We start from the raw sequence: 26,389 nt of genomic DNA, 5'->3' as shown, positions 1-26,389 counted from the left end.
TAATTTCTTAAACATTGACAAGAATGAAGATTTTGAAAAATGGAAAACAAATTTTTCCATACATTATACAATGAATGTAGAATTGGCCTATCTTCTTGAAACAACAGAAGATAATGTAGAATTGGATAAACTACAGAAAAATAAATTATTCGTAGAAAGAATGAATACTTTGCGGGCTGGGGGATACCCGCAAGAATGTCCTTTTTATCAAATGTTCCTATTTATGTCTTTTTCGACTTTCAGCAAAAGGAAAATAAAATTAACTTACCAGTCATGCAGAGACGGGAAGTTTATTGACCAAGATCTCCATCGTCGATTTTCTCAGACAGAGTCATCTGAAATAAATATAATATATTATAATGGGATATATTATTATATTGGCTCAAAAGAAGATGTTAAAATAAACGACAAAATCTACAAAAAGGTAGACAAAAATCTAGATATAAGTGACAAAGAAATATATTCTCTAGTAGAAGAATCAATGAAAAAAGGCACAAATGACATAAAAAACAGAGGGAAAATTTTAGGATTTTTCTCAAAGACAGTTGCCCCGAATGTTATGGAGCAGACAGGCATTGTCTATCTAGAAATTTTAGCAATATTTGAGGGACTTACTTTCTTTGAGACGGACATAAAGCCAGTAAAAACTTTAGTATTGACAGACAACATTGCTTGTTTTAAAATATTAAAAAATACTAAAATAGAGAATAGAAAGTCAAAATTAGATTGGATAAGTCAAAAAATATTATTTTGGGTAGGACGATATATTTCATTTTTAATTATATCAACAAAAGAGCAACTCGCTGATTTTGTAAGTAGGCTCCTGCCTGAGCAAAAACAAAGACTAAATTTCATAATTGACAACATAAAACCAGTATATATAGGAAAAGAATTTGAAATTTACGAACCTACACCCATTGCTCGTGACCGAGAAGGGTTTGAAAATAAAAATAATCAAGTAGATATTCAAGCCATAACAAGGGGAGTGGCGGACAAAGTTGTTAAAAAATATGAGGAGTTGAAAAAAACAGGGAAGGCAATTAAAGAAAAAGTGATAAGTATAATGCCTGAAAAAACGCCGACCAAAAAACCTATAAAGGTACAATTCCCCACTCCACAACATATTATTACTGACATAATAAGTAATAATAAAGAAAAAAAGGTAATAAATACTCCAAAGAGAGATATTACAAATCAAATTTCTAAGAAAATTGAAAATAAACAATTATCAGAAAAAACAGTTAGCAAAAATAACGAAATAATAATAACAGAGAATAAAACAAATGAAATTAATGATCCCTTAACCCCTGAAAGCAAAGATAAACTTTCTAAAAAACCTGAAGGGAAAAAATTAGAAAGTAACATTAAAATACCAGACAATAAATTATCAAGTGGGGGAGAAAGTAAGAATAAAAGCACACTTTCCCCCAGCTTAGAAAATACTTTCGACAACAACATAATAAACTATGATGACTTAAACTCAATATTGCATAGTTCAAATCAACCAGTGCTTGCAAAAAGTTTAAGATCTTTAGAACACAGATTAAATAAAAAACCAACCAGGGAAGAAAGGGAAATCATGCGAAAAGAAATAATAGAAAATTATCTAGACCAATCAGTAAAACTACAAGAAAACTCTAAAGAAAACGAAAATGAATTTCCCAGTCATATAGAAGACGAGGAAAATGACAGCATTATATTAAGGCCTAACGCTAATGCAACTTTTGAAAGACTTAGAGTATTCAATAAGTCAACTTTTATAATGTTACAAATAAATGAAGGCATGAGTAACGATGTTTACCCATTTTCTTTAAAATACTATAATAATAAACTAATTTTGCCTTTTAAACTTTATGGATATATTGCAGCACTAACGCATGCTGATATGATACATAGTGGAATTCAAAAAGTATATGATAATATAAAAACAATTTACTATGTAAAACATAAGTCAAAATTATTTGAAATAATAACAGCCCAAATATCATTATGTTTCACCTGCCTGAAAAGCAAGGCAAATCATATGAAATTAGAAAAACAAACGTCAATAACAAGAGCAAATTTTTATAGAAATAATATTGTTACTATTGACATTCTAGAATTTCCAAAGCGACTAAATGAAAACAAAGATATGAAACTAGAAAATATCGCAGGAATCTTAGTCGCGATGGATGTGGCAACACAGTATCTTACTTTATACTTCCTGCCAAATCTTAAACAAAAAAGTGTTGAAATGGGCCTAGCTAATTATATTATGATTCATGGACAAGTCAGATTTATATGGTGTGATAATGGAAAAAATCTAAAAAACCAGAATAATACAGAACTACTGAGACAATTAGGGGCTAGATTTTTAGATTCGGCTCCCTATAAATCCGCAAGTCGCGGAAATATAGAGAACCGTATCAAAATAGTCCAAAACTTAATAAGAATAGCTAGGGCCCATGCAGGAAGTATAAAGATCAAAACTGCGTTAAGCACACAAATCCATATTGTAAATACAATGAAACTAATAGGAACCTCCCTCTCACCGTACAACTTACACTGGTTAAGTCTGTACGGTTTCGAGGGAGGGATAACTCAAACAGACGATTTATTTAAGCCTCAATTTAGTTTTGATGAAAAATCATTAGAAACAAGGTTTGAAGAATTTCAAAAACCATTCAAAAGCTTACATGACGAAACAAGAGAAGTAATTATAAAAAGACAAGAAAAGAAAATTAAGAAATTAAATCAATATAGATATCCACATAAAATAAAAATTAACCAATTTGTGCTACTCAAAAAAGACGCACAAAAAGGACACGTATTTCATAAAAACAAACCATTATTTGACCTATATGTTTATAAAGTAAGACATGTGGGAAAAACACTTATTACAATAGAAAACATCGTATCAACGGCTATAGCGAGAGTAAATCCGACACAGTTAAAAGTGATTAAGACAGAATTGATTGGAAATTATCAACTACCCCCCAAAATAGCGAAGCACTTTAGGCTCGTCACTATTGACGACATTGAAAGATTCAATGAAGTCAGTAAAATGAACAAATACTTTAAAAGATTACCAAAAGAAACATAATTATTAAATGAGAGCTATGAGACAAGCTAAACAAAATAAAAAACTTACCCGATCAATTTCCTCGACTTCAGATATGGAGACACTATCAAAAATCCCTCTCTCCTCAACTCCCTGCTGGGCGGCGGTAACAAGACCGGTCACCGCCACACCAGCGGCCGAGCCCGAAAAATCTAAAGCAGCATATATGGGCTCGGCATTTTCACGTCCTCCGTTCTCCATAACCGCGAAATGAGAGGAAAGCGGTCCAAAATTTCCTGTCTCAGCACCTCTAATCCGAGTATCAGCTATCTCTCTGAGGTGTTGGGGCCAGCTACTAACCTCCAGCAGAGCATCATGGTACCTAAGCGCTAAGAAACTTAATCGGCCTTTCAATAAGTCATTCTCATGAGACATGCGCTGAATAGTACCACGATGCTCTACAACAATATCACTAAGCTGATTGTTAAGACTGGAGATTTGACGTAACAAACGGCGTTTAGTCAGACAAAGGCTCATAGCACTCCAGGACAACATCACCTGAAAACAAATAAAAAATTAGAACAAACACAAAAAAACATTAAAAAATATCTCCCTGTCCTAGTAAAAGAGAAAGCGAGAAAAAAAACACTCCCATGAATGTAATAAACATAAAAAGTATAAGACCAAGCGAGTACAGGAATGAAGGAATATAGAAAAATATTTAAATTAAAACCAAAATAAATTATTACAAAACAATAAAATAATTTTTAATATTAGAAAAAAATAACTTATTAGAATAAATAAGAAAAGACTTTTAAAAAAAATATTCCTACATTCCTGAAAACTAGGTACTTTGTGAGTTCAAAGACCTGAAAACCAAGCAACAAAGGGTTCAGTTAGTCAAAACCTTTTAAACATAGTGTTACAACATTTTAGTTTTATTAATTATTAAAAATATATAGTAATAAAAATAGAAGTTTCTTATGTTTAAAACCTACAATAAAAAGACTAAGGCAAGATTTTATAATCTGAGGAAATAACGTCCGCCGCCTTGTCTTTCCTTTAAAGGAAAACTTATTTCGACAAATGTAATAGACTTCTATAGTAATAATCAATGGGAAAATATTTATAACATGCAGTAATGATCGATTTTCAGAATATTGTTTTCTTAATATGCATCCCTATCGATGTAATTGCTTCTATTTTCTCAATAGGATGATACCTACCAGGCCTATTTCAGTTCATCTTTGCTATAATATGACTAGCGATATGACTCGCCAATATGTCGACTTGTACTTGCTATTCATCAATTATTGCATAGAAGATCTTCAGACTATGCTAATCTGGGCCACTAATAAGATCCTAAGGGCCAGATTAGCAAAGGCTATGAGACGGGCAGGGGAGTTAAAGTCACTATATGAGATAATAGGAGCACAAAAATATGAAAAACAACAACAAGCCGTAGAAAAAATGATACGCCAGGCCGAGGACACGGACGATTATTTCTACCGTGTTAAAGGCTTGTGGGAGGAGTTTGACCGTTTCCCACCCAGAGGCTGGAACGAAAGAAACCGTTCACATAAATAATATTATGCTTATGCCCGATTTCATGTAAATTAAAATTTCATTAAAATGTCAAATAAAATATTAAACAGTCCATTAAAACATTAGCAGACGCATTTAAGAAAATAATTGATACGAAAATTGATTTATATTGTTTGTAATCATATTTTTAAAAATCAGGATTAAAATATAAATATTCACCCAAAAAACTTTGTTAATATTATTTAATTTTTATATGTATTTAAAATCAAGGGAATAATATTCATAAAGTAGCGAAAATAAAATAATAAATAAGATTGAAAAGCAAAGGAAACAACTTGCATTATTTCATACGCGCCAACTTGCAAAAGACACACACACCTATATTTAAACCAATAGGTTACACACACACACACGCCAGCCAGCTGGAAGGAAAGTACAAGTAATACAGTTAAACACACACACTCACATAGACACAGTGCCACACACACACACCATAGTACAAAACAACACACACACACACTCACGCTAACCAACGAAGGTGAAAGTACAAATAAAATAACACACACACGCAAACCAAGCTAGCTTAATCTCTCAAATTAACCCAAAAAAGGGGAGGTAAAAAACCCCTAGACACACAAAGCGCAGAGCGCTTTAACTTCTCTCTTCAAAACACCTCGTAAAACCAATAATAGACGGTAAACTGAAGAGCAAATCATGGATTAAAAAGTCCGATAACAACTAAACACAATAAAATATAAATGATTTAGACCCCCACCCCTAATTCTTTCTCTCTCAAATAAAATTCTCTTTTCCCCAAAGGAAAACCAAGAAAACACCAAAAATAAAAAAACAAGGAAAACCATTTCCAAAATAGGTTAAAATGAAATAACGAATACACACAAATAACAAATATTAAACTAAATAAACAAAAAACACTAATTAAATGAATAAATGATTAATTTATTTAAAAAACAAATTAAAACAAATAAATCAAATTAAAAAATAGAGAATTTCAATCAAACAAGAGAACATGTCTCACAACTAGTAGTGCAGATGGAACAATTAGTCTTCTCCCTAATTCTTCTTAAATATCCACGTAGCATTATGGTTAATGACAACATTCTTCCTTTCACAATAAACACATCCTCAAATGGATAAGGCCGATATTTCAATATCATACACAGAACATCATAAAGTTCCATCCGAAGCCAAAATCTCTCATCTTCAGTACTTTTATCCGCATAAATTCCTTTCTCTATATTCGAAATCCAACTCTGCACTTCAGCCTCATAGTTAGAACATAGTAAATTAAAATCAATGGTAGAACTCATAGCCAGACTTTCCAAAACAACGTCACAAATACAACTAAACCCAACCACAGGTAAAAAATAAAAAATAATCACCTCTTTTAAAATAACACCCCCAACCAATTAAAACAAAACTTTTCAAGGACAAAACATAGCAGCGACACCGCGCGCAATTAATAACAAAAGAAAATAAAAAAGAGATCAAAAACAAGAAAAAAACTAAAATATCAAACACAAAATAAATAAATAGGACAACGCCAAGAAAATAAACAAAATTATTAAATGAATTCAAATCATTTATTTAGCAGTAAAATTAACTACACAAAATTATTTTTAAATTCAGCATCTAAAGCTTTATACTCGTCCAATATAGGCCGCATCTTATTAACAAAATCACTATAATCCTCGCCAAAAACGGGGCGTACGATCATAAATTTGTTAAAAAGACAGGCCAGACGTGATGAAAAATCAGAAACGTAAGCTGCATCTATTTCTTTACGGTCAGAAAGCAAAACTTTCTCATCAAAACTCGTTCTCAAAAAGGAAATAATCTCCCTAAGATCTTCCCAACGCTCAGAAGCCTCATCGAATGTATACTGAGAAAGACGCTTTTCAATCTCATCTATTTCAGACATTTTTCAACAAACAACAAAACACGAATAATAAATAAACCAAAATATTTCAATTTATAAACCAACACTAAGACGCGCAAAACCATGCGCACACAAAACACAAAGGAATTAAAAATAGAACTCACAAACAAACATCATAAACACAAAAAATAGGGAAAATGTACCCCCTATTTCTCTATACACAAAGGACAGAAGAGAAAATAAATAGAACTAAAAATAAACTATTTTAACAATAAAACACTAAAAATAACCCAAATCCCTCCCCACCCAAATAAAGAAACTCTAAAAAATAGAAATTTTTTTTAGAGGGGGATATCGTAAAAAACATAAAAGATCATAATTCCTCCAAACGAACAAAATTAAAATATAAAATAAAAGGCAAAATAAAATAAAAAAGCCGAAATAAAAGGTTAATAACTGCAAAAAAGTAAGTAAAAAAGGCACATCATACATTATAAAAAATAAGTTATACTTGGCCAAGTGACTTTCCGAAAGGTTTTTAGGGAAAAATAACTATGCCCAACACGAGTGAGGGATTTATCCTGGACAGAGGCTTACAAGTAGTTTAAAAAATCCCGCAACTAGTTTACTATGCTCACTAAAAAATTAAGGAAGTAGCTAGCCTGTGAAAGAGCGTATGTAGTAATCTAACCCCTTGGGTAGTTCACACTCACGAAAGAACATTGCACAAATCCCAACTAGCCGAAAATAATTACTTACCAAAAAAGCAGCAAAAAACCATAGAGAAACCACACAACCCGCCAGCATTACTCCTTGATTAGCCGGCGGGACAAAAGCGGAAATCAAATCCTGCAGAACTTCGTTCGCACTCGAACCGCTCATAGACTTGACAGTCAAATCCGAAACATTAGGAGGAACACCAGATCTAAAATAAATAAAATAATGAAAATAAATAAATCAAAATAAATAAAAAATAAATAAAAACATAAGTCAGAAACAAAAATTTTAAGAAAAAAACCCTAATCACAGAGAAAATATCCAATCAATCAAGAAAGAAAATAAAATAAATCAAGAAAACATTACCCGCAAATAATCTCTCTCACGGAACTAACATTACAATAAAAAAGGTCCCAAGGGGAATCACTAACCCCTTGGAACATATCATCATAATCGTAATGATACAACATCGTTTCATTAGCCATTTTTTCACACAAAACTTAACTAAGCTAAACTCACCGATTAACTGAGGAGCAGAGAAAAAACAGCCCAGATAAGACGGTTGAATATAAAAACAACACCAGATCTCCAGAAAAAAGCCCAGAAAAGACGGCTGGATATAAAAACAACATCGGATCTCAAAAGATCCATCAAACAATCTAAAATTAAAAGAGAAAATTAGAAACAAAAAACTAGATTAAAATCAACAAAAAGAGTAAAATAAGAACAAATACTTATAGACAAATACAAAGGTAAAAAATTGAGAAATAAAAAGAATGTAAATATTTTTCTGTTTTGTAGAAACACTAAATAAAAATCAGGGACTTATCCACGAAACTATAGACCTAAGACATAAAAAGTTAAGAAATACTTACTTAATAATTACATAATACGGCATCGCCCCTCCTCTACTTCTTCAGGCTCCTCCGCCACTCCAATCTCGACGTCGCCTCGCCTCTCCACGCCGCGTAGGCGGGCCAAGACATGATTAAAAAACATGTCTATGACCCACCTACATAACCTCTCCAACTGCTTCTTCGACAAAACTGAAAATAAAATATGGCAGTTAATATAATAGTAGAGAATAAAGCCCCTGAATAAAAACAATAAATTATATATAATATCTATTAAAAACTCAGCAAAGATTAAAATATATTTTTCAGTTCTTGGACAGACATAAGAATTCAAGAAAATGGGAGACATAATTATAGGAGGGTCTTATCTTAACAGAATAAGAAATAGGTTAGTAAAAATGAATTTTGTATATTTCTTTTTAACAAATGTACAATACTTATATCTCAACACTCACAGGCCAGAAAAAATACAACAGAAAAAAGATTTCTTTACAAATTTTAAGAAAAGTCTGACCAAGGACTCGAAAGTATACATTAATTTAACTGGCAATAGTCTTTACGAAAATAGAACACGAGATAAACATTGTAATCCCATGACCAATTCTGCATTTGATGAGTCAAAACAAAGTAGATATTATACAGATATGACCTCGCTAATCAATTTCATTATTAATCAATATAAAGACATAGGCGTATCTGGAGAAGAACTATCGGAAAAAATCATCATTTTGCCCACCCTGCCTCGTTTTATTTTCACGTGCTGTCAAAACCAAACACACATTAGACAAGATCATAAACTAACTCAGGATGAAATTAACACACAACAAATTAAAATACAAAAAGAATTCACAATAAAAGGAGTCAAAATAGTAAATGTAATAAGCATAAAACACCTATTGAATTATTTCATTACAAGATTAAAACTGAAAGACATTTTCGTTAACGACATGGATCTAATTAAGAAATTGACAAAGAAAAACTTTGAGTTCTCATTTAAAAATCTTTGTACGAACAAAAAGGCTCAGCGTATAATTCTTAAATATATCCTAGACGGAAACGATAATGGTTTACATCTAAAAAGAGAATACAACCATATTTGGGCTGATTATCTTTTTAGATTAACTCAGAAAGATTTTAATCCACACCAAACTGCTACACAACACTTAAAAAAACTCTATGATGACAATAAAAACTAAAATTTTGTAAGCTGAAAGTTCTAAAAAAGATGTTTCCTTAAAATAAAACAATTAAAAATCATTTTAGGAATGTATTCCCTCCTACTTGTGTTAACAATTTTGACGAGAGGAAATGAAGCCTTACAGGATAATCAAAAAAGGTATCTTTCCGAAAGTCATTACCTCCCAGTCCTAAAATATAACTCCTACTATGCCGATAATGTCACCCTTAGCCTAGATATTCTTGGGGGAAATTTGCTAAAGAAAATATTCTCAGAACAAGTAAATGTAGGATGGGCTAGGAAACTGGAAATATTTTTTGGACAAACAAACAGGGAGGCACCTGAGGCAGTAAGGGATATAGCTATAGGATATTTAAACTTGGACAAAACATTGAACAGGATAGAAGAAGGAACAGTAAAATGTCACTTAGCAAATTTAGAAAATCTAATAATAGAATTAGACGATATGATAACTAATACACAAGGAACATCTAATGAACAATCAGCTCGCAAAAAAAGACAAACAAATAATGATCTTTCTAGCACAGACACACCTATGCATTTTCCTACTAAAAGACCTCGACCCGATAATGACAATCGAAATGACCCTGTTACTAAAAAACCACGCATGGAATATCCCCTTTTGCCAATGCTCCGAGTCTATGACATTATTTATGACCAAGAAATTCCCACTTTATACAGGGATAGGTCAATAGAGGATCAAAGGATAATTAGTATCCAGATCTATAGCTCAATCGACCAGGTAAGGGAAAAAGGACAACTAGGAAATCTTATTCATAAAGCAAACTGGGACATACCCACGAATTACAGGAAAAAAATACTTAAAGCAAAGGTAATAAAAAAGGTATGTGAAGTATTGGGAATGACTGCCATGCCAGATGACACTTTTAAAGAATGGTTCACGGACAGGTATGGTGGAACTAGAAGACCCCCTGCAATTAACAACCAACAGGGAAACATAGATAATGATACCTCAGATAATGTACAGGATGAGGAAAACAATTTAGATTTAAATAATTTACAGAATAATAATGACCCCCCAATAGAAAACAGTAGCGAAAATATGGATCAAGTAAATAATGTCACACCCACACAACAGGTAAATAATTTTGACCAAGGATTAGACCAATCTAATGAAAATGTGGAAAATGTCCCTAATGGATTAGAAAATCTTAACAATCAGGTAAAAAATGAAAATATTGATACACCAACCTCTGATTCACCAGATAATGCAGGTAATATAGGAGACACAATTACACCTCCCAGTACAGTAGGAACCCAAGCCCCCCAAAATAGGTTAACAGACCAAAGTAATTTGTTACAGGTAAAACAAGAAGACCACACTGGTAATTGCTATAATCCAGAACATATTAACCTAGAACAAAATCTAAGGGAGGCCAAGGGAGCCATAGCCATTTTAACAGAAGAAAATAAAAAGATAGAGACTTTAACAGATCAGGTAACAGAAATACAGAGTCAATTAAATTATGCCACGCCATTTATTACTAAAAGCCAGGACCTGGAAAGCAACCTACAGACGGTCATAGGCGCTAGAGATGGATATAAACAGCAGGTAACTAGTAAAGATAATGATTTAAAATTAGTTAACGAAGAGTTAGAAATAATAAAAAGACAAAGAGATACTTTCGAATCTCAGGTAACAGAAAAAGATAATGAGATAGCAAGAATCGGTAATTTAAAAGTCAGTTTAGAGAACCGACTGGAAACAGAAACAACAGGTAAGCAAAATTCAGAGAAAGAAAGAGACGAAGCTCAATCCCAGGTTATAGAACTAAGAGGTAAAATATATAGTTTAGAAAATCTAAAAAATAAAGCAGAAACTGATCTGGCCGCAGAAACATTTAAACTAGAAGTAGCAAATAGGAATTATGAAGGTTTGAATAATAATTATAATGCATTAAGTAGAGGGAAATATGAAGCAGATAAACAAATTAAAATTCATGAATCAGCTATAAGTAGGCTAGAAGAACAAATATCATGGTTTGAATTTGATGTATCTCATTATAAGGGTGAAATAGAAGATAAGGATAAAGAGATAGCATTACTAAAAAGGCAAAAGAATAAGTTGAGAGAAAATCTAGATAAATTGACTAACAAATATGATAGACTGAAACTAGAAAAAGAGATAGCTGAAAAGAAAAGAGAAGAATTAGACGACAAAATTACAGAAATGGAAAGAGAGAAAAATAAAGAAAATGATATTAATAAAGAAATAGAAAGATTGAGAGAAAGAGTAGATGAACTAAAAAACTGTGAAAAAAAGAGTAAAAATGAGTTAGACATTAAAGAGAGAGAATATGACACTTTGTCTAGACAAAAAGACGAAATGGAAGAGAAATTTAAAAAAGACATAGAGGATTTAAGGACAAAACTAGAAAGGGAAATACAGAAAGTTACAGAAAATCTTACGAATACACTTAAAGACTTACGAGAGAGTAGGGACGCAGTAAAAGAACTAGAAAATGAGGAATCCAAAAATAAAGACATTATAAGACAAACTGAGAAAGACAGAGATAAATATAAAAACGATTTAGAAGCTAAAACATCAGAATTGGAGGGTAAAATGGAAGAATTACAAGCCTTAACTACTCGCTTTGAAAAAATAAATAAAGAAAACACAGCTTCAAGTTTAGAAAATGTAAGGTTACTAGCCGAAGTAAGTAGCAAAGAGGAAATAATAAGCCATCTGGTGAGTAAAAGACAAACTAGCGACGCGCTTAGTGGCATGAACGTCCAAGTAGATAGCGGACAAGGCAACCAAAACCAGGTAAGATCTGAAGAAAACAATAATTCAGATAAAGATGTACAAATAGCTGGGCTTAAAAAATTATTGGAAGATATGATTGAAGCACAAGGTGAAAGTACCCAAGAGGTAAAAAATTTAAGGGACAAAATAGCAGAATTAGAAAAAGCTCAACAACAACAAGGTAAAGAAACAGATGAATTTTTAGACGCAATGACTGACATCCAACGAGGAGTAAGTATGTATCAATTCATAAAATTCAAAAAAGGGTTAAGTATAACAGAACGAGAATTCACCCTAAAGGTAAAAAGAATTTATGAAGTGCTTAATAGTCAAAGTGATACGGAACTTAAGAAAAAACTAAATCTGAGAATTACCCAAGAATTAAATTTGTTAAATAACTATTTAATGAACATAATCCCTTTAGGCGACGACTCTACACAAATCAACCCTGCTTTATTTCACGGTTGCCAGGACCTTATCGGTCCACATGAGATTAAAAGTGCAATTTTCTATAAAGAAAGGCTTTTACTATTTAAAGAGGACAAAGGTTATGGATATCGCTATGAAGCAATGAAATTCGGCGTCATGCCGCTTTGGCAGCTGAAAAAGAATAGAGTATTTTTCTCCCCAACTTTTCCCCCTATCATGGTCTGCCCTAAAACTACTACTATAGCAAGCTCTATATATTGCTTGTGGCCTGAACTAAAATACGAATCACTGGATTGCATTGGTGACATAGACCGGACTTGTGATTACCATTTTTATTTTTTTGGAGGAAGTAGGACTGAATTAACGAACCAAATGTACTACGAATGCAATGAAATGTGCAGTATTTATAGTAAGGACAAGGCATTAATTGCAAATTTTATCATAACAGCGGAAATCTTGGCAGAGCATTTTATCCTTACCAAGAGCTTCTCTGATATTTTTGGAATGATCTATGATTTTGTGATTACTTATGGTTGGAGTATTTTTATCTGGATGAGCTTTGGGGGCTTTAATGCTATCATAATTGCTTACTCGTGTTTTAGCAACTTCTTTGTGGGGGCAGATAAAAAACTTAGGTGGTGTCCTTGCTCAGCAAGAGACTTAAAAAATTTTGCAAACTGCTTAATCTGCCGACCACAAGAAGCTGCTACTAGCACCGAGTATCAATTAGTAGCAATAAATAGCCCCCAAAGCCTGTCTTAGGAAAAACACTGCAAACTTAAAAAACTACAAAATCATAGGCATGGTGTGTAAACAATAACGAAAAAACTTTGCGCAATTTTAAATAAATTGGAAGTAAATTAGTGAAATGTTTAACACACTTAATGCACAACAACCAAAAAATACATAGAAACTCTTGAAAAGTCTAAAATGCTACATTCAAATATTATAAAGAAACCTGAGCTAAAAATATTAACAAATATTTCGAACAAACTAAACTTCAGCCGTAGTAATAAAAAAGAGAACAAAATAACATATCTAATTAAATCTATTATTTTAGATGGAATACTCCACAAGCGAAGGGAAACAGGACCCACCAATAACAATTGTACCCTCTGGACAGAGAATTAATAACTCTCTCAAAGAGTGTGAGCGTCCACCTTCTGGAGAAAAAACCTTATACTGGAAGTTTGATTATAACATCCCAGAACCGAAAGTATACTTTCCTACCAATAAGGATAAAGAAAGAAATTATACATCAAAATACTTATTAAATTTTGTATCTCAGGATAATGAGTTAAAGGGCAATCTATCCCCAGGCAATTTCGGGCCGGCGAATAAGCTAAAAGGGAGCTCCAACTCTATCCAAAAATACTACGGCGAAGAGATACGGTTCAACTGGACAGATGTCCACAGCTCAGATCCTTTAGAATATTTGAATACTGACAGGGATATATACTTACAAGAAAAGAATAATGAAACCTATTTGCACAAAACTCTAATAAATAAAATTGAAATTTGCCAGGCAGACCTTGAAAGGCTGGATAGTAATGGGATATTTGAAGGGAAACTCTCAGGTGAAATAATAAATGCCTTTCTAATTGAAATAATTTCTGGAAAAAACATTGCTATGCCATCTACATATTTTGGAAACAAAATAAAAGATCCCCGATTTAACTACGATAACATAATGAGGAAAAAGGTAGTAGAACATTGGTTAAATAAAACAAACAAGGCCATCATTCCTCTACATCAACAAGAACACTGGACATTATGTGTAGTAGAAAGAAAAAATAATACCATCTACCACTACAACTCCCTTATCAACTGTACCAGCAACCAAGAAGAAATGTTAGAAGATATAGCAAAATATCTAGAACACATAGGATACATCAAAGATGCTCAAATAATACAACTAACAAACATACCACAACAAAACAACAATTTTGATTGTGGCGTTTTTACCTGTGTATATGGATATTATGCAGCGATTGAAAAAGAAATTGATTTTGGGCAAGAACACATGGAATACTTCAGAATGAGAATCATCAAAGAACTAATGAAGTCCGACAAACCCAGAATCTACAACAAAACAACAGTTACCTGGGCATATGCCGAAGGTGGTAAAGAAGCCTATATCACCTATGACAATATTCCCAAGGAAGAAATTCAAGACTGTATGTTTGAAGAAGAGGAAACCTACATACCTGAACCCGACGAATACTTAAACAACCCACACCAAAACAAATTAGAAGAATTACTACAACTCCAAGGGCAAACTGAAATACCTTACGTAGATTACAATGAAAAAGGAAATTTTGAAACAATAAACATGAAAAAAGACCTATCTAGAAGCTTGATTTTAAACGAAGTACTGCACATCCTAAAATTACAACACAATATAACAATTCAAAAAAGTTGGGAAATACTTGAAGAAAACCTGAGAAAAAATCCTACAATCCTGAGAAAATGGTTAGCAATTAAAACACCAATCGGAATCAAAACTAGCCCTACAAATTTCCAAGTCGGGAGTAACAGAAACATGAAAAAATTGCTGTCAATAGCTAAGAAAATCAAAAACAAGGACAAAATATCCATACTCCCACACACCCGACAAAGGAAAAACAAAAGAAAAAGTCTATACAAAAGAATAAGAGAAAATAGACAAAAGAGGAACAACAAACAAACAGAAATGCATTTACAGGTATAAATTTCTCAAATTTTATTATTATCAAAAGCTTTATTCTTTTCTTGAAATAATTATGAGGCATAAAATAAATAAAAAGTCTGTAGAAAAAATAACATCATTTTACGCAACTTAAAATTAACAAGCGAAACTACTCTATAACCCAAATCGTTCTTTCTATCCAAAACAAAGTACTACTAAAAGATTGCTCTAAAAAACTAAAGATTTGGAAAGAAAAAACGATTCTCTTGTCTAAAATAAAGTATGGAAAAAACTGGTAAACAAAAATCAGGTATTGTTTAACAGTTTTAACCAAAATAAAGTAAACTATTTGATTTGTTTTGTTTTTAATCATATTAATGAAGGTACTATAACGCTATAAAAAGTGAAAAAACTTACCCATCTTAAGAGCAAATAAAATAAGGAGCACGCCACTCAGCCCGACTAGCAGGCTGGGCGTGTCAATAACCACGCTGCTGGCTCCGGCTCCCTCCACACCGCACGCTGAGACTTGTGCCACCCAAGACAGTCCTTGTGCGTGTAAACTCTTCAACCGGCTCTAAAAAACAAAAAGATGTAGTGAAAAAGATAGTGAAAAAACAGAAAGTGCCTAAATAAATGTAGTAGTGATTTTATAAGTATATGATATATTGTGTAATAACCTATTAATGATTAATGTAAACTAACGATGTCAAAATATTTAATAGATGAGATAGTAACTAACCGTAAATATTAAGTAATTAATAAGTAAAGCCTAAATCTGTAAATATTTGAGTTATTAATATGCAAAGTTTATATCTAAGTAAAATGTAATAGTAAACAACCCAATAAGACACTTAATACTTAACGTAACCATAATAGTTAATCAAAATACTAAAATTTTAGCTAATATAAATTGATTTAAAAGATTACCTTCAACATAATAACTTTAACCTCCATAGACAAATCGCCATCCCCCAGTGTAGACTCTAAGTACTGGGGGGCGAACATATTCAACACGTTCCACTCTTGAAGAGTGATGCCCAAGGTCGCTAAGACTCCCAAGGGCAACTCCATCTTTGAGTGGAACGTGGAACAAAGGATAACAAATTTTTGATAATAACTGAAATGAAAACAAGGCATATTATAAGAGGCCATGGAAAATACATTATAACAAAATTTATGTTATGAATATGATATTTTCACCAATATTATTTCAATTTTTATATATGATAATTAATCAGAGATCAATTTTTAATATTTTCACTAATAATATGCCTTAAAATAGATTTTTAACTAAAATGATGTGCTCACGGTGAATGCGTATAATGTAAACTGGACCAACCAGCCCATGTGGGAGAAAGCTACGTAGTATAACAAAATACGCGGCATTCCAGTAAACAATATGCGCATCTACGGTATAAAAGACGACCTTAATAAGATCGTCTTCGTAATTGGAATAAGTAAAAAGGAGCATTTTTAAATTAATGAATATTTTGTAAATATTATGTAAACATGAGAAAAACCAAAAAAAAGTATTAAAACGAAATAAAAACACTTTTTAGTATTTTACCCTCTTAAGTGAAGATTAAAACCACCTTTTGAATTTAAGCCTGAAAATCACTAGGTTACGCAATCTTTTCCTGAAGGAGGGGAGGATGGGTCATATATGACCCAAAAAACAGTTTCTAAGAATTATTTTATAAAATAACAAGTACTTTTCTTTGACCTTTATGAAAAAGAGAAAGTTATGAAATAACAGTAATAAAGTAGTAAAATCCGTGGAACTCGACCCTGTCTTTGTTCTCGGGGCCTAAAAACATAAGTAAAACAAAATCACCCAACATAACAAAGACTTGGACGAACACTCCACTTTAACATACATGAAAATCATTTAAATAAAACATTCGCTCTATCCAATTTCTATATCCAGTTTTATCCAGATATGTTAAAATGGCCTAGTTAGAATAAAACGCGCTACAACCTTCTATTTTTGCGCAAACAAAATCATATTGCAATGGACAGACAAACACACTTTCTACTTTGATAAACGTTTCCATAAAACAACAAATTTACCACAAAAAGTGTATTTTTCTTCTTTGGAAAATGGATAGGTATAAACTTATATAAAATATCAATAAATTGTATAACAATCAAATAATAATAGATTATCAAAACTTGTGATTTTTAACATGTAAAAATAAAAATGATAACATTTAGATATTATTGTAGATAAACCCGTAATTTTAAAATAGTAGTAAAGATATAGTGTATGTTAAATATTTTTTCTATAAAATGTGTGATTTTGCTATTTTTTCCATAAAATTTTCACTGTATTGTTCGAGTATATATCACAAAAAGGGTTAGCTCACCTTCCACATATTAAAACTTTCACTAGGATGTGTCTATAAATATGAGAAGACAAGGGAAGACATCATCAGTTTTCGGGGTACCACTATCTCAGGTTCAGTTTCTAAATCTTGCAGCAAGCCCGTTCCTCTGTGATGTAAACTCGTACAGCAACAAAACCTGTAATGAAATAGTTTTTAATAATTAAATTGGAATTTTAGAACTGTAAATAAAATACTAAAACTTAAATGGATTTTTTTCTCTTTATTTAATTTTAGGGTTTAATCCCAATATTGTTAATAAATATGTAAAGCAGAATGTCCTCCGCTTTTGGCTTATTAAACAAACGTCTGGGTTAAAACCCAGGCCAGAGGAAATAACGTCCTAACAAATTGTTTAATAAACTTTGAAGGCCAGGGATAAGGGTTGGCAGTAGAATTTGAGTAGGAAAACTGATAGTTTTAGGGCAGACTGACTCTAAGTGTAAAAAGTATAAATAGCTTAGTCTCAATCTGACCTAAAATTTAGAACATGGTACAAAAGGGTTAAAAAATACATTGATATTTCTGACGGGACGGTTAAATCTGCTGTATCTACGAGTAAGTGAGAGTTGTAGCTAGGTGACACTAACAAATCTAGCTCCTCGGGACCAGCGAGACGTCCCAACCATTTATTTTATAGTTTGTTTATTTGGTTATGTAGCTTCACATAGGAGAACCCCTCGCCCCCACTTTATTTTCAATATATTTTAAAAATAAGGGGGGTATCATTTCTCAACGGGACCTTTATGTGAAAGAAAGAAATACCTTTTCGTAAGAATACCATCCTGACGGGCTACCCTTTGTCCACAAGTACCTAAATGTTGAAACTAAATTTAAAAATGAATTTCAAAATATTTGGGCATGCACATGAATATACCTGGGACCTGTACAAAATTTTGACAATAAAAAACATGACACATAAAACTACACTTAATTCCCAAATAGAAGCAAAAAAACATGGAGTAATTTCTATTGCGTTATTAGATAGACGTACCGACGGAGATTGATAAAGAGCAGTGACAAGGGAATGATATTCTGACTAACAACTCTAAAGGAAAATTTCCCCACAACCCTCTTCCCTTTTTCCTCCCCTTCTCTCCCACCCCTCTTCACTTACATGACAAAAACAAAATATACCACCAGATACTTAATAGGGTTTCGTGATTTTTTGTAGAACTGTTAACTAAAATATTCTAACTAGTGTTAGGAAGCGAGGGAGGAGACATTGGGCTGTTTATTACACGAGTCCCCAAAGTTATGAAATAACATATTCTTATTCGTTAGCTCTACAACTTTGGGGACTTTTATTCTATTTTGATTGGTTGGTTCATTAAGTTCAGTGTCCAAACGTTTCATTCAACCGCTAATTGTAATCTACAGAAGGGGTAATTTTGTGTATCATCATTAAGGGTTGTACATCCATTCATCGGCCATTGTCAAATCCCTCAGTGCACTGCAGTGTTAGGAATTTTTTTGCAAAATTTCTTTTCAATTTGTTTGCTTTGTAAAAAAAGTTTCTTAGTTTCTAAGAATTTGAATAAATATGGGTAGGGCATATATTTTATTATATTTAAAGGAACGAACCTACTCTACATATGAATAAAAAGTGTGTCTGTCTGTGTGCAAATATCAATATTAGGATTTCAGGAAAGGATATGAAACCCGAAAGGTAAAATTAATTTGCCTCAAAATTTTTTTCATTTTTCATGAAAATAGGTATAAAAGCAATCTTTACTATTCATCAATATATCTGACTGGTAAAAAAGGTTTTATTACGTTGCCATATCCTTGTTAAAAGCTAAGCTTTTCTATAATTAAGGTCGGTCCGTCCGTCTGTTACGGTAAGCTCTTTTCGTTATTTTAGTCATGATAGAATTGTCCTATCGGTTTCAAGCATTGCATAGTGATTACTGTAGTAGTTAGGTACGAATTAGAAAGTGTAGCAACTCTTAATCTTTACCAGAATGTCCGTACGTTCATTTTAAACATGTTGATTTTCAACTTTTTTAACAACAAATTTTTATGTGATAAAATTATCCGATTGGTCTGATTTTTGGAATACTGATATCTAGGACACCGAGGTAGAATGATTTACCTAAGCAAAGCATATCTATAATCAAGTCCTAAAAATGTAAGTATGTCCGTAAACATTATCCTGTATTTAAGCAGTTTTTCAGCAATGTGTTTCGACTTTTATACATTTATATTCTGTTTATTCATCTTTGACACTCTAAGTGTTAATGTTCTTTTGTCCTACCGTTGTTATCATCCTTGCTTAAAGCCATTTACAAGCAGAAATATCCTAATATGTATAGTTGTAATACTATATTTGGTAAAAATATGGGTTTACAAATTTTAGAATGAACAAACACTCGAGTCTAATATTTTTTTAATAGGGCTGTCAAGAGACAAAAAATAATATCATGCTAATACCCAATGTTTTAATAACATGTTATCTTATTCGTTGTCCAAAACTTTTTGTTATGATTAGTTAGTTTTAAACTTTTCAACGAATAATTTTGATCTACAGAAGGGTAATTTTGTTTATATAAATTAAGGAGGTCGACAGACTAATATTTATTTCTTGTAGAGTCCCTTCGCTCTTGAAATTTATATTTACCTTTTATTGGAATATTGACCTTTGCTATAGCCCACAGAACTCATTTTTATCTCTGATAACTTTAGCATGGGTTCATACTCTTTCGACATTCTAAATAAATAACATGAGGTTTTATGTGGGTTCGAACCTTCAACATCATGGAATAATTAAAATTATGTAAATAGGGATCTTAAATATTAAAATAATAAAATCATAATTTTGTTTTTACAAAATTTAATTCTAAATTTGATTTTATAATTTACCTTGGGGCATAGTTCCTAGTGCTTAAAATTGTTAAAAACATACAAATCCTAATTATAGTATAACTTCGCTTTATAAAAGCATATCATAGTTGCGCTATATACTAAGAATTCTAAAATGAATTCATTTTTGCTTAAGCATCCATAAAAAAAAAATTGATTTCTATTCTGCAAATTTTTTTACAGTAGCAAAATAACTTCGAATTTTAAAATAAGACAAGCAAAAATATAGAATCATCATTTAGCCTTAATGATTTGTGTTTGCTATGTTCCCTGAAAGATCTTTTAACAACTAGAACGCTTGATTATTACAACATCTAAAAAAGCGAAATATTGTATTTTAGCTATATCAGATTTCAGAGAACCAAATCGGTTCAGTGGTTAGCAAGATCCTTCTGTAGGACAGTGACAGACACATATAGACATTCTGTTACTTTGACATAGCAGCCGAGAAAATCAAATGTCTGATTCAGCCAAAAGGACGAACTGTCGGTTATAGAGTAGCTTCGCTACCGAAAAATTTTGTGGTTTTGTAAGTTACTTTTTAGCACTCCTTATTTAGATGTTAATGGTGGCGTCACTTTGAGCTGACTAATGCCTCACCAACCAACCATTCACAAGAAAAAAAATCATTCATAAAAAGAAATTTAGCATTGTCCCTTCGAATACTAGTGGAGCATTTACAAACCAATCCTTCCCCCTCCTCCTCCCCGAGTATGTAAAAATCATCTTTTTTGTTTGGTTAGGGCTAATCGTAGAGGTTATATACAAGCTTTGATAAATTTATGAATAAGTGGGGTTCTAAATCTTACTCCCCCCCCCCTCATCATTTAAGTTAAAGGGAATAAGCAAGTGCAAAGCCCTGTGAACGCCACTACTTGAATATGCAGTAAAATTTGTAGATAGAAGTTTAATGAAACCAACAAGAAAAAAAAGTCTATACACTTCTTCAACTAGAGGTACGGACATACCCCAACTATATAAATACCTATGATTATATAATGATATGATAATTGAAGATGTTTACTATACCCCCAAACATTGAAACACCTTTCACCCCCCTCAAATATTTTAAAAGTACATTTGATTACCTCCCTCAAACCTTTGAGACCCCCCATTTAACTCTCCTCAAAATAAAAAGCTTAAACGTTACCTTCTAAATTATTGTAATGGTAAAATAATCTTTTTAATATCTCTCTGAAAATAGAACTTTGCTTGTTCTAATAATGCATTCAGAAAACACGACTTTTATGTATTACAACAGGGTTCACCCACTAGAACTATAATTCGTGTTTACCAAACTCATTATCCGCTTCCTTAACCCCTACCCAATAAAACATAGAACAAAGCACAATTTATTCTATGCTCGACAAGTCATTTTTAGTGAAACCACAAATAAATTTGAAACTGTTGGGCTGTTTCAAGAGAATTTTGAAGATTGTTAAGATCTGTCACTGGAATTGTAAAAGGCTTGAACGAAAATTACAGCTCCGGCAAAATATGGCGGCTCCACGGCTCCTGCTCCGAAACACTGGGTCAGTTAGTTCATCCAGTAAGAGGGGAGAACATCCTTAGTAGCTTAGCTTCTCTTTACCTAGTAGATTACCTCGTACTTGCGGGATTACAGTCCAGGACCTTTTCGACTTGGTGTACTGTCTAGGTCCTGGTCCAGCAATCCAGGAGAACTAAGGATGACTGTTACGCACCCTTCTATGTCCAAACACCCAAAGATATTAGGTTAAATAACATCCAACAGACAGCCAACTCTCTGTGATGCACGACCTTTGTCTGAGAAGTCCCAACTGTGCATGGTAAAAAGTTGCGCCTGTTTTGGGCCAAGGCATTCCCCCTACTCTAACTATTTATGTCGGCATCTGACATAGCAGCAGTAGGAACCATTTTTAACGTCTTTAGTTATGACGCGATGTCGGCCTGAGATTCGAACCTATCACCTACCCGACGACGAGCGGATGCGCTACGTGTTGAGCCACGGTTGCGGCTTCTCTTTAACTAGTTAATAAAGAAAAATTACCTTTATGGTCTCTCACCATATTGCCTCTGTCCAAAAACATTTTCATTATTTTGCTCTGATTTAATCTCTGAAACATTTAACAATTCTAACAAAAATAAGACCGAAAAATATGTAGATCTAAAATCATGTTAAGCTTACCTGAAATGCAGACCTCATTCAGTTCTGTTATTAAAGAAATCTTAAGCTTCAGACAAAATAAACTTACTACTAAAATTTACTTTATTAGCTTTGACTCTTAAAATTGGGCAGAAAGAATATTTCCAGTGTGGCCACAACCAAAAAAATACTGATACCCAATGTAATCGCCACTTTACCCCCCCCCCCCCCTGGACGTCTATGATTACCATAAAAAAGCAAAATTAATGTACAAAGTTATAGGGTAATTTAAAGGAAAGTAAAGTGAGGCGCGAAGCGCTGAAAAAAATCTGACATCAACTACTTGAGAAAACATCTTATTTATGCAAAAAATTTTGGAATTTAAGAAATAATGAAAATACTGAATCATGAAAATTTCCAAAAACTGAAAAATACTGAATAAAATTTTCAAATACTGAATATTCAGTATTTACTGAAAATACTGAACCCCCAATCTCCAAATACTGAAGAATACTGAATATTTTCAGTATACTAAAAATGTGGCCACGCTGTATTTCTTATGCAGGGCTAGTCTGCTATTGAGTCAGTGAAGAAGGAATCCATCTAAAAACTTTTTATAAATACAGGCACTAAGAGCTATAAGGGGTTAACTCACAAACAGAATATATACTTCACATATTTATTCAGACATTGAATGTTGTTTTGAGCATGTCTGTTCTCTTCAGATGTCAATGTAGAACAAAAGTTAAATATTTAAATCAAATTTCTCGTATTCATTCGAATCCGGTGGATAGGAACCGGTTCTCATCCATACGAAAAAACTATGTCTAGCATTGTATTATATCCAGCTTTCTACGAATATAAAAATGTACAATCATAAGATTAAAACCAGTTTTTTAGCAGGTGACTTCGGCACCTCGGGGCTAAAAAAACTAGTTTTAATCCCATAATTGTACATTCTATATCCGCGGAAAGCCGTTTACAATACGATGCGAGAAATAACTATTAATAAATTTTTACAAATATTTTGGAAGATTTTTTGTTCATTACAAATCCAATTAAAAATTAAGTGTTTAAGTGATGGTGCGACCTTTGATCTAGAAATCTTGCTGCACATCCAGATAATGGATGTAAACAGACTTTATTTCAATCTATTATACAAAGGAGAACAATGTCTGCCTGTCTGTAGCTTATGATCTTGGTAACCGCTGAACCGACAGGGCTGTGCTTCTCAGAGAATACAAATACTGGTCATGCGGTGGTTTTGAGCAATAATAGAGTCTTGGACATCCCCAAAACCTCCACACAAAAAATGAACCCCCTCCCCGGATTTTTGAAAAAAAAACAAAACAAATATAGGCGTTACATATGGTACATTCTAAATCCCCCTGTTGGTGAAGATATTAGATAATTAAATTTATATGATTGTCAGCTGCCTTCGAAAAATACTTGATTTTGTTGAAATAGATATAATAAGGTTATAGTCGGTATTGGTAGTCGAAATGTAGAAAAAATACTTTTGCAAAAGAATGCTTAATTATATTAAAATTACTGTTAAAAAAGAATGCATACTTTTAAGATAAATTACTTCAATTTAAATGGAATTCTCAAAATAGAACATAAAACTATAAAATATAAGAGAAACTAATTTTTAACCAGAAAAAAATGCAATTGAACTTATTTTTACGGAGTCTTTTATGGCTTCTTACAATAAATCCTAAAAATTTTCATACACTTTTTACAATTTATTATACACATTATTAACAAAGTGTAAATATTCCTTTCTTGGCATTGTTAATAGTCGTCACTAAGTTTGTATTGGTTCCAGACAACCAACTAACTACAATAGTTTGACTGACGGAGTAGGAACTTGTAGTAAAGAATGGGCGTCCATACGCTGAAGCAAAATGTATTAGTTGTAAATTTTGGTGATAAAATAAATTTTAATTTTGTTTCCGGTATGGCTTCGAAACCTGTTTATATCCGCTGGATGAGAACAGTTATGAGCCATACTGAAAAATCATGCATAACATCGTATTAGACATTTTTTCCAGCGATTATAAAAATCAAATCATAAAATTAATATTAGTTTTGTTAGCCTGGATTTCGGGGCTAACAAAACTTCTTTTAACGTTATAATTTTTCATTCAGAAACAAAATGTTCTTTTTTTAATTATCTGTCTTTCTCCTTCTTTAACTCTCTTAAAGTTTGGCATTATTTACACTAAATGTCCTTGTTTACAAAATATTTAACTATCTTAAGCCTAAAATTCAATATTGCTTTTTTTGTAATAAAAAATTTAATTTATACATCTAGCTCCTATTGCTAATGAACTTCTACATTATTTTTGTTACATTGCATGAAACAACTTTATAGTAACCGAAGGTCTCTTGAGAAAGGTCGTGTACCGTACAATGTACACAAATTAAATCAAATTTTACATAAAGGATTGGCCATTTTTTCTTCATTGTTGATAATTACAGCACAATATTGTATACAATATTGCCAAAGAAGTTATTATTATTTTCTAATGCGCGGCGGTAATTTTTCTCTTAATTGAAGCGCCTACATTGGAATATAGAATGAGGCTACATTAAAAATGAGTAGTATTAGTTATATAAACTTTATTTAATGAACACCATACTACGATTTTTTTAATGGTAAGGGAATTTTTTTTTGCAGCAATACTTTAAAGCATAAAACTTGTTTTGTTTGTGTCAAACTAAAAGCTGCCTTGGACAAGTACTAAGCTTCTCAGACCACCAGAAGAGAGATGGGGGACAAAGTCCCCAAAGTTTTATACCGTTTTCTATTTCGATGGTTTCACAACTTTAGTGGAATTTTTTTTTAAATTTTGATTTGTTGGTTATCTAAGTTGAGTTTATAATCGTTTCAACCACTTATCTACATAATTGCAAATTTTGTGTATCATTATTGGTATTATCAATTTATCGGCCATTGTCTTATCCTTAAGCACAGTAGCCAACTAGACGAGATCTTAATTAACATAAATCAATAAATCAATCAAAATCGTGGATATAAGAATTAGTGGGGTGTAACAGTAGTAAGGAATGCATTGGCTCATAACTAGAGCATCAAATTATTACCATTTTTATAAAAGCTTTTAAGACAATAGGCATGAAATCAAAGGGTCTATTAAGTTTGTCATCTAACACCAGGGCTACATAGCAACATGTTCTTGCTGAAGCCCTATGATTAGATCTATCCTTATACTAAAGTAACAGGATGTCTGTGTGTTTGTGTGTCTGTACCGAAGGATCTCGCTAACCGCTGAACCGATCGGGTTCCCCTTAACAGGGTAGCTTCTCATATGTCCCGGGAAGATTTATATATATTTTCTTAGGGGGTGGGACACCCCCCCCCCCCAAAAAAAAAATGAAAAATCCCCCCCCCAAATTTTTTTTTTATTGTTTTAAAATCTAAAATAAGAAATTGGGTTATTAAATTCAACTCTCTTCTCCTCAAGTGCCCCTAGAGGCCTCTAGGATCTGTGTGTCTGTCTGTACCAAAGGATCTTATTATCTGCTGATTCCATGTGGGTCTTCTTTACCTTGAAGCTTCTTATAGGTCATAGGAAGGTTTATAACTATTTTGGGGAGGATCAAGTCAAGCAGAGTGTGCCAATATTTTGACAAGTAAAGCAGAGTAAGCCAATATTTCTCCAAGTAAAGCATAGTATGCCAATGTTATATCAAGTAAAGCATAGTATGCCAATGTTTTATCAAGTAAAGCAGAGTATGCCAATATTCCCCCTAGTAAAGCAGAGTATGCCAATATTCCCCCTAGTAAAGCAGAGTATGCCAAAACAGGGTGTTGGCACACTCTGCTTGACTAGGGAGAATATTGGCATACTCTGCTTTACTTAATAAAACATT

General features: G+C 32.5%; 1 protein-coding gene across 2 annotated transcripts in view; it reads right to left on the bottom strand.

Annotated features, from left to right (window-relative positions):
* The window catches only part of LOC145332868 (bestrophin-1-like), a 39,631-nt gene extending 17,148 nt beyond the window's left edge, over positions 1–22,483 (bottom strand). Inside the window, exons 1-3 of one of the 2 annotated variants that reach the window (XM_080177958.1) lie at positions 22,397–22,483; positions 20,126–20,215; positions 18,271–18,319 (exon numbers count right to left, since the gene is read on the bottom strand). In XM_080177958.1, the coding sequence (XP_080034084.1) occupies positions 18,271–18,319; positions 20,126–20,214 (138 nt within the window). In that variant the 5' untranslated portion in view covers position 20,215; positions 22,397–22,483. Of the gene's footprint in view, positions 1–18,270; positions 18,320–20,125; positions 20,216–20,905; positions 20,967–22,396 lie in introns of those variants that run through there. The other variant, XM_080177957.1, reaches the window with a different exon arrangement.
* Positions 22,484–26,389: the final 3,906 nt, after the last annotated feature.

The sequence above is a fragment of the Acartia tonsa genome, chromosome 11 (assembly GCF_053477335.1).
Source record: "Acartia tonsa isolate MP-2025a chromosome 11, ASM5347733v1, whole genome shotgun sequence".
Taxonomy (NCBI): Eukaryota; Metazoa; Arthropoda; class Copepoda; order Calanoida; family Acartiidae; genus Acartia; species Acartia tonsa.
This window is presented reverse-complemented; position numbering and strand designations above follow the sequence as displayed.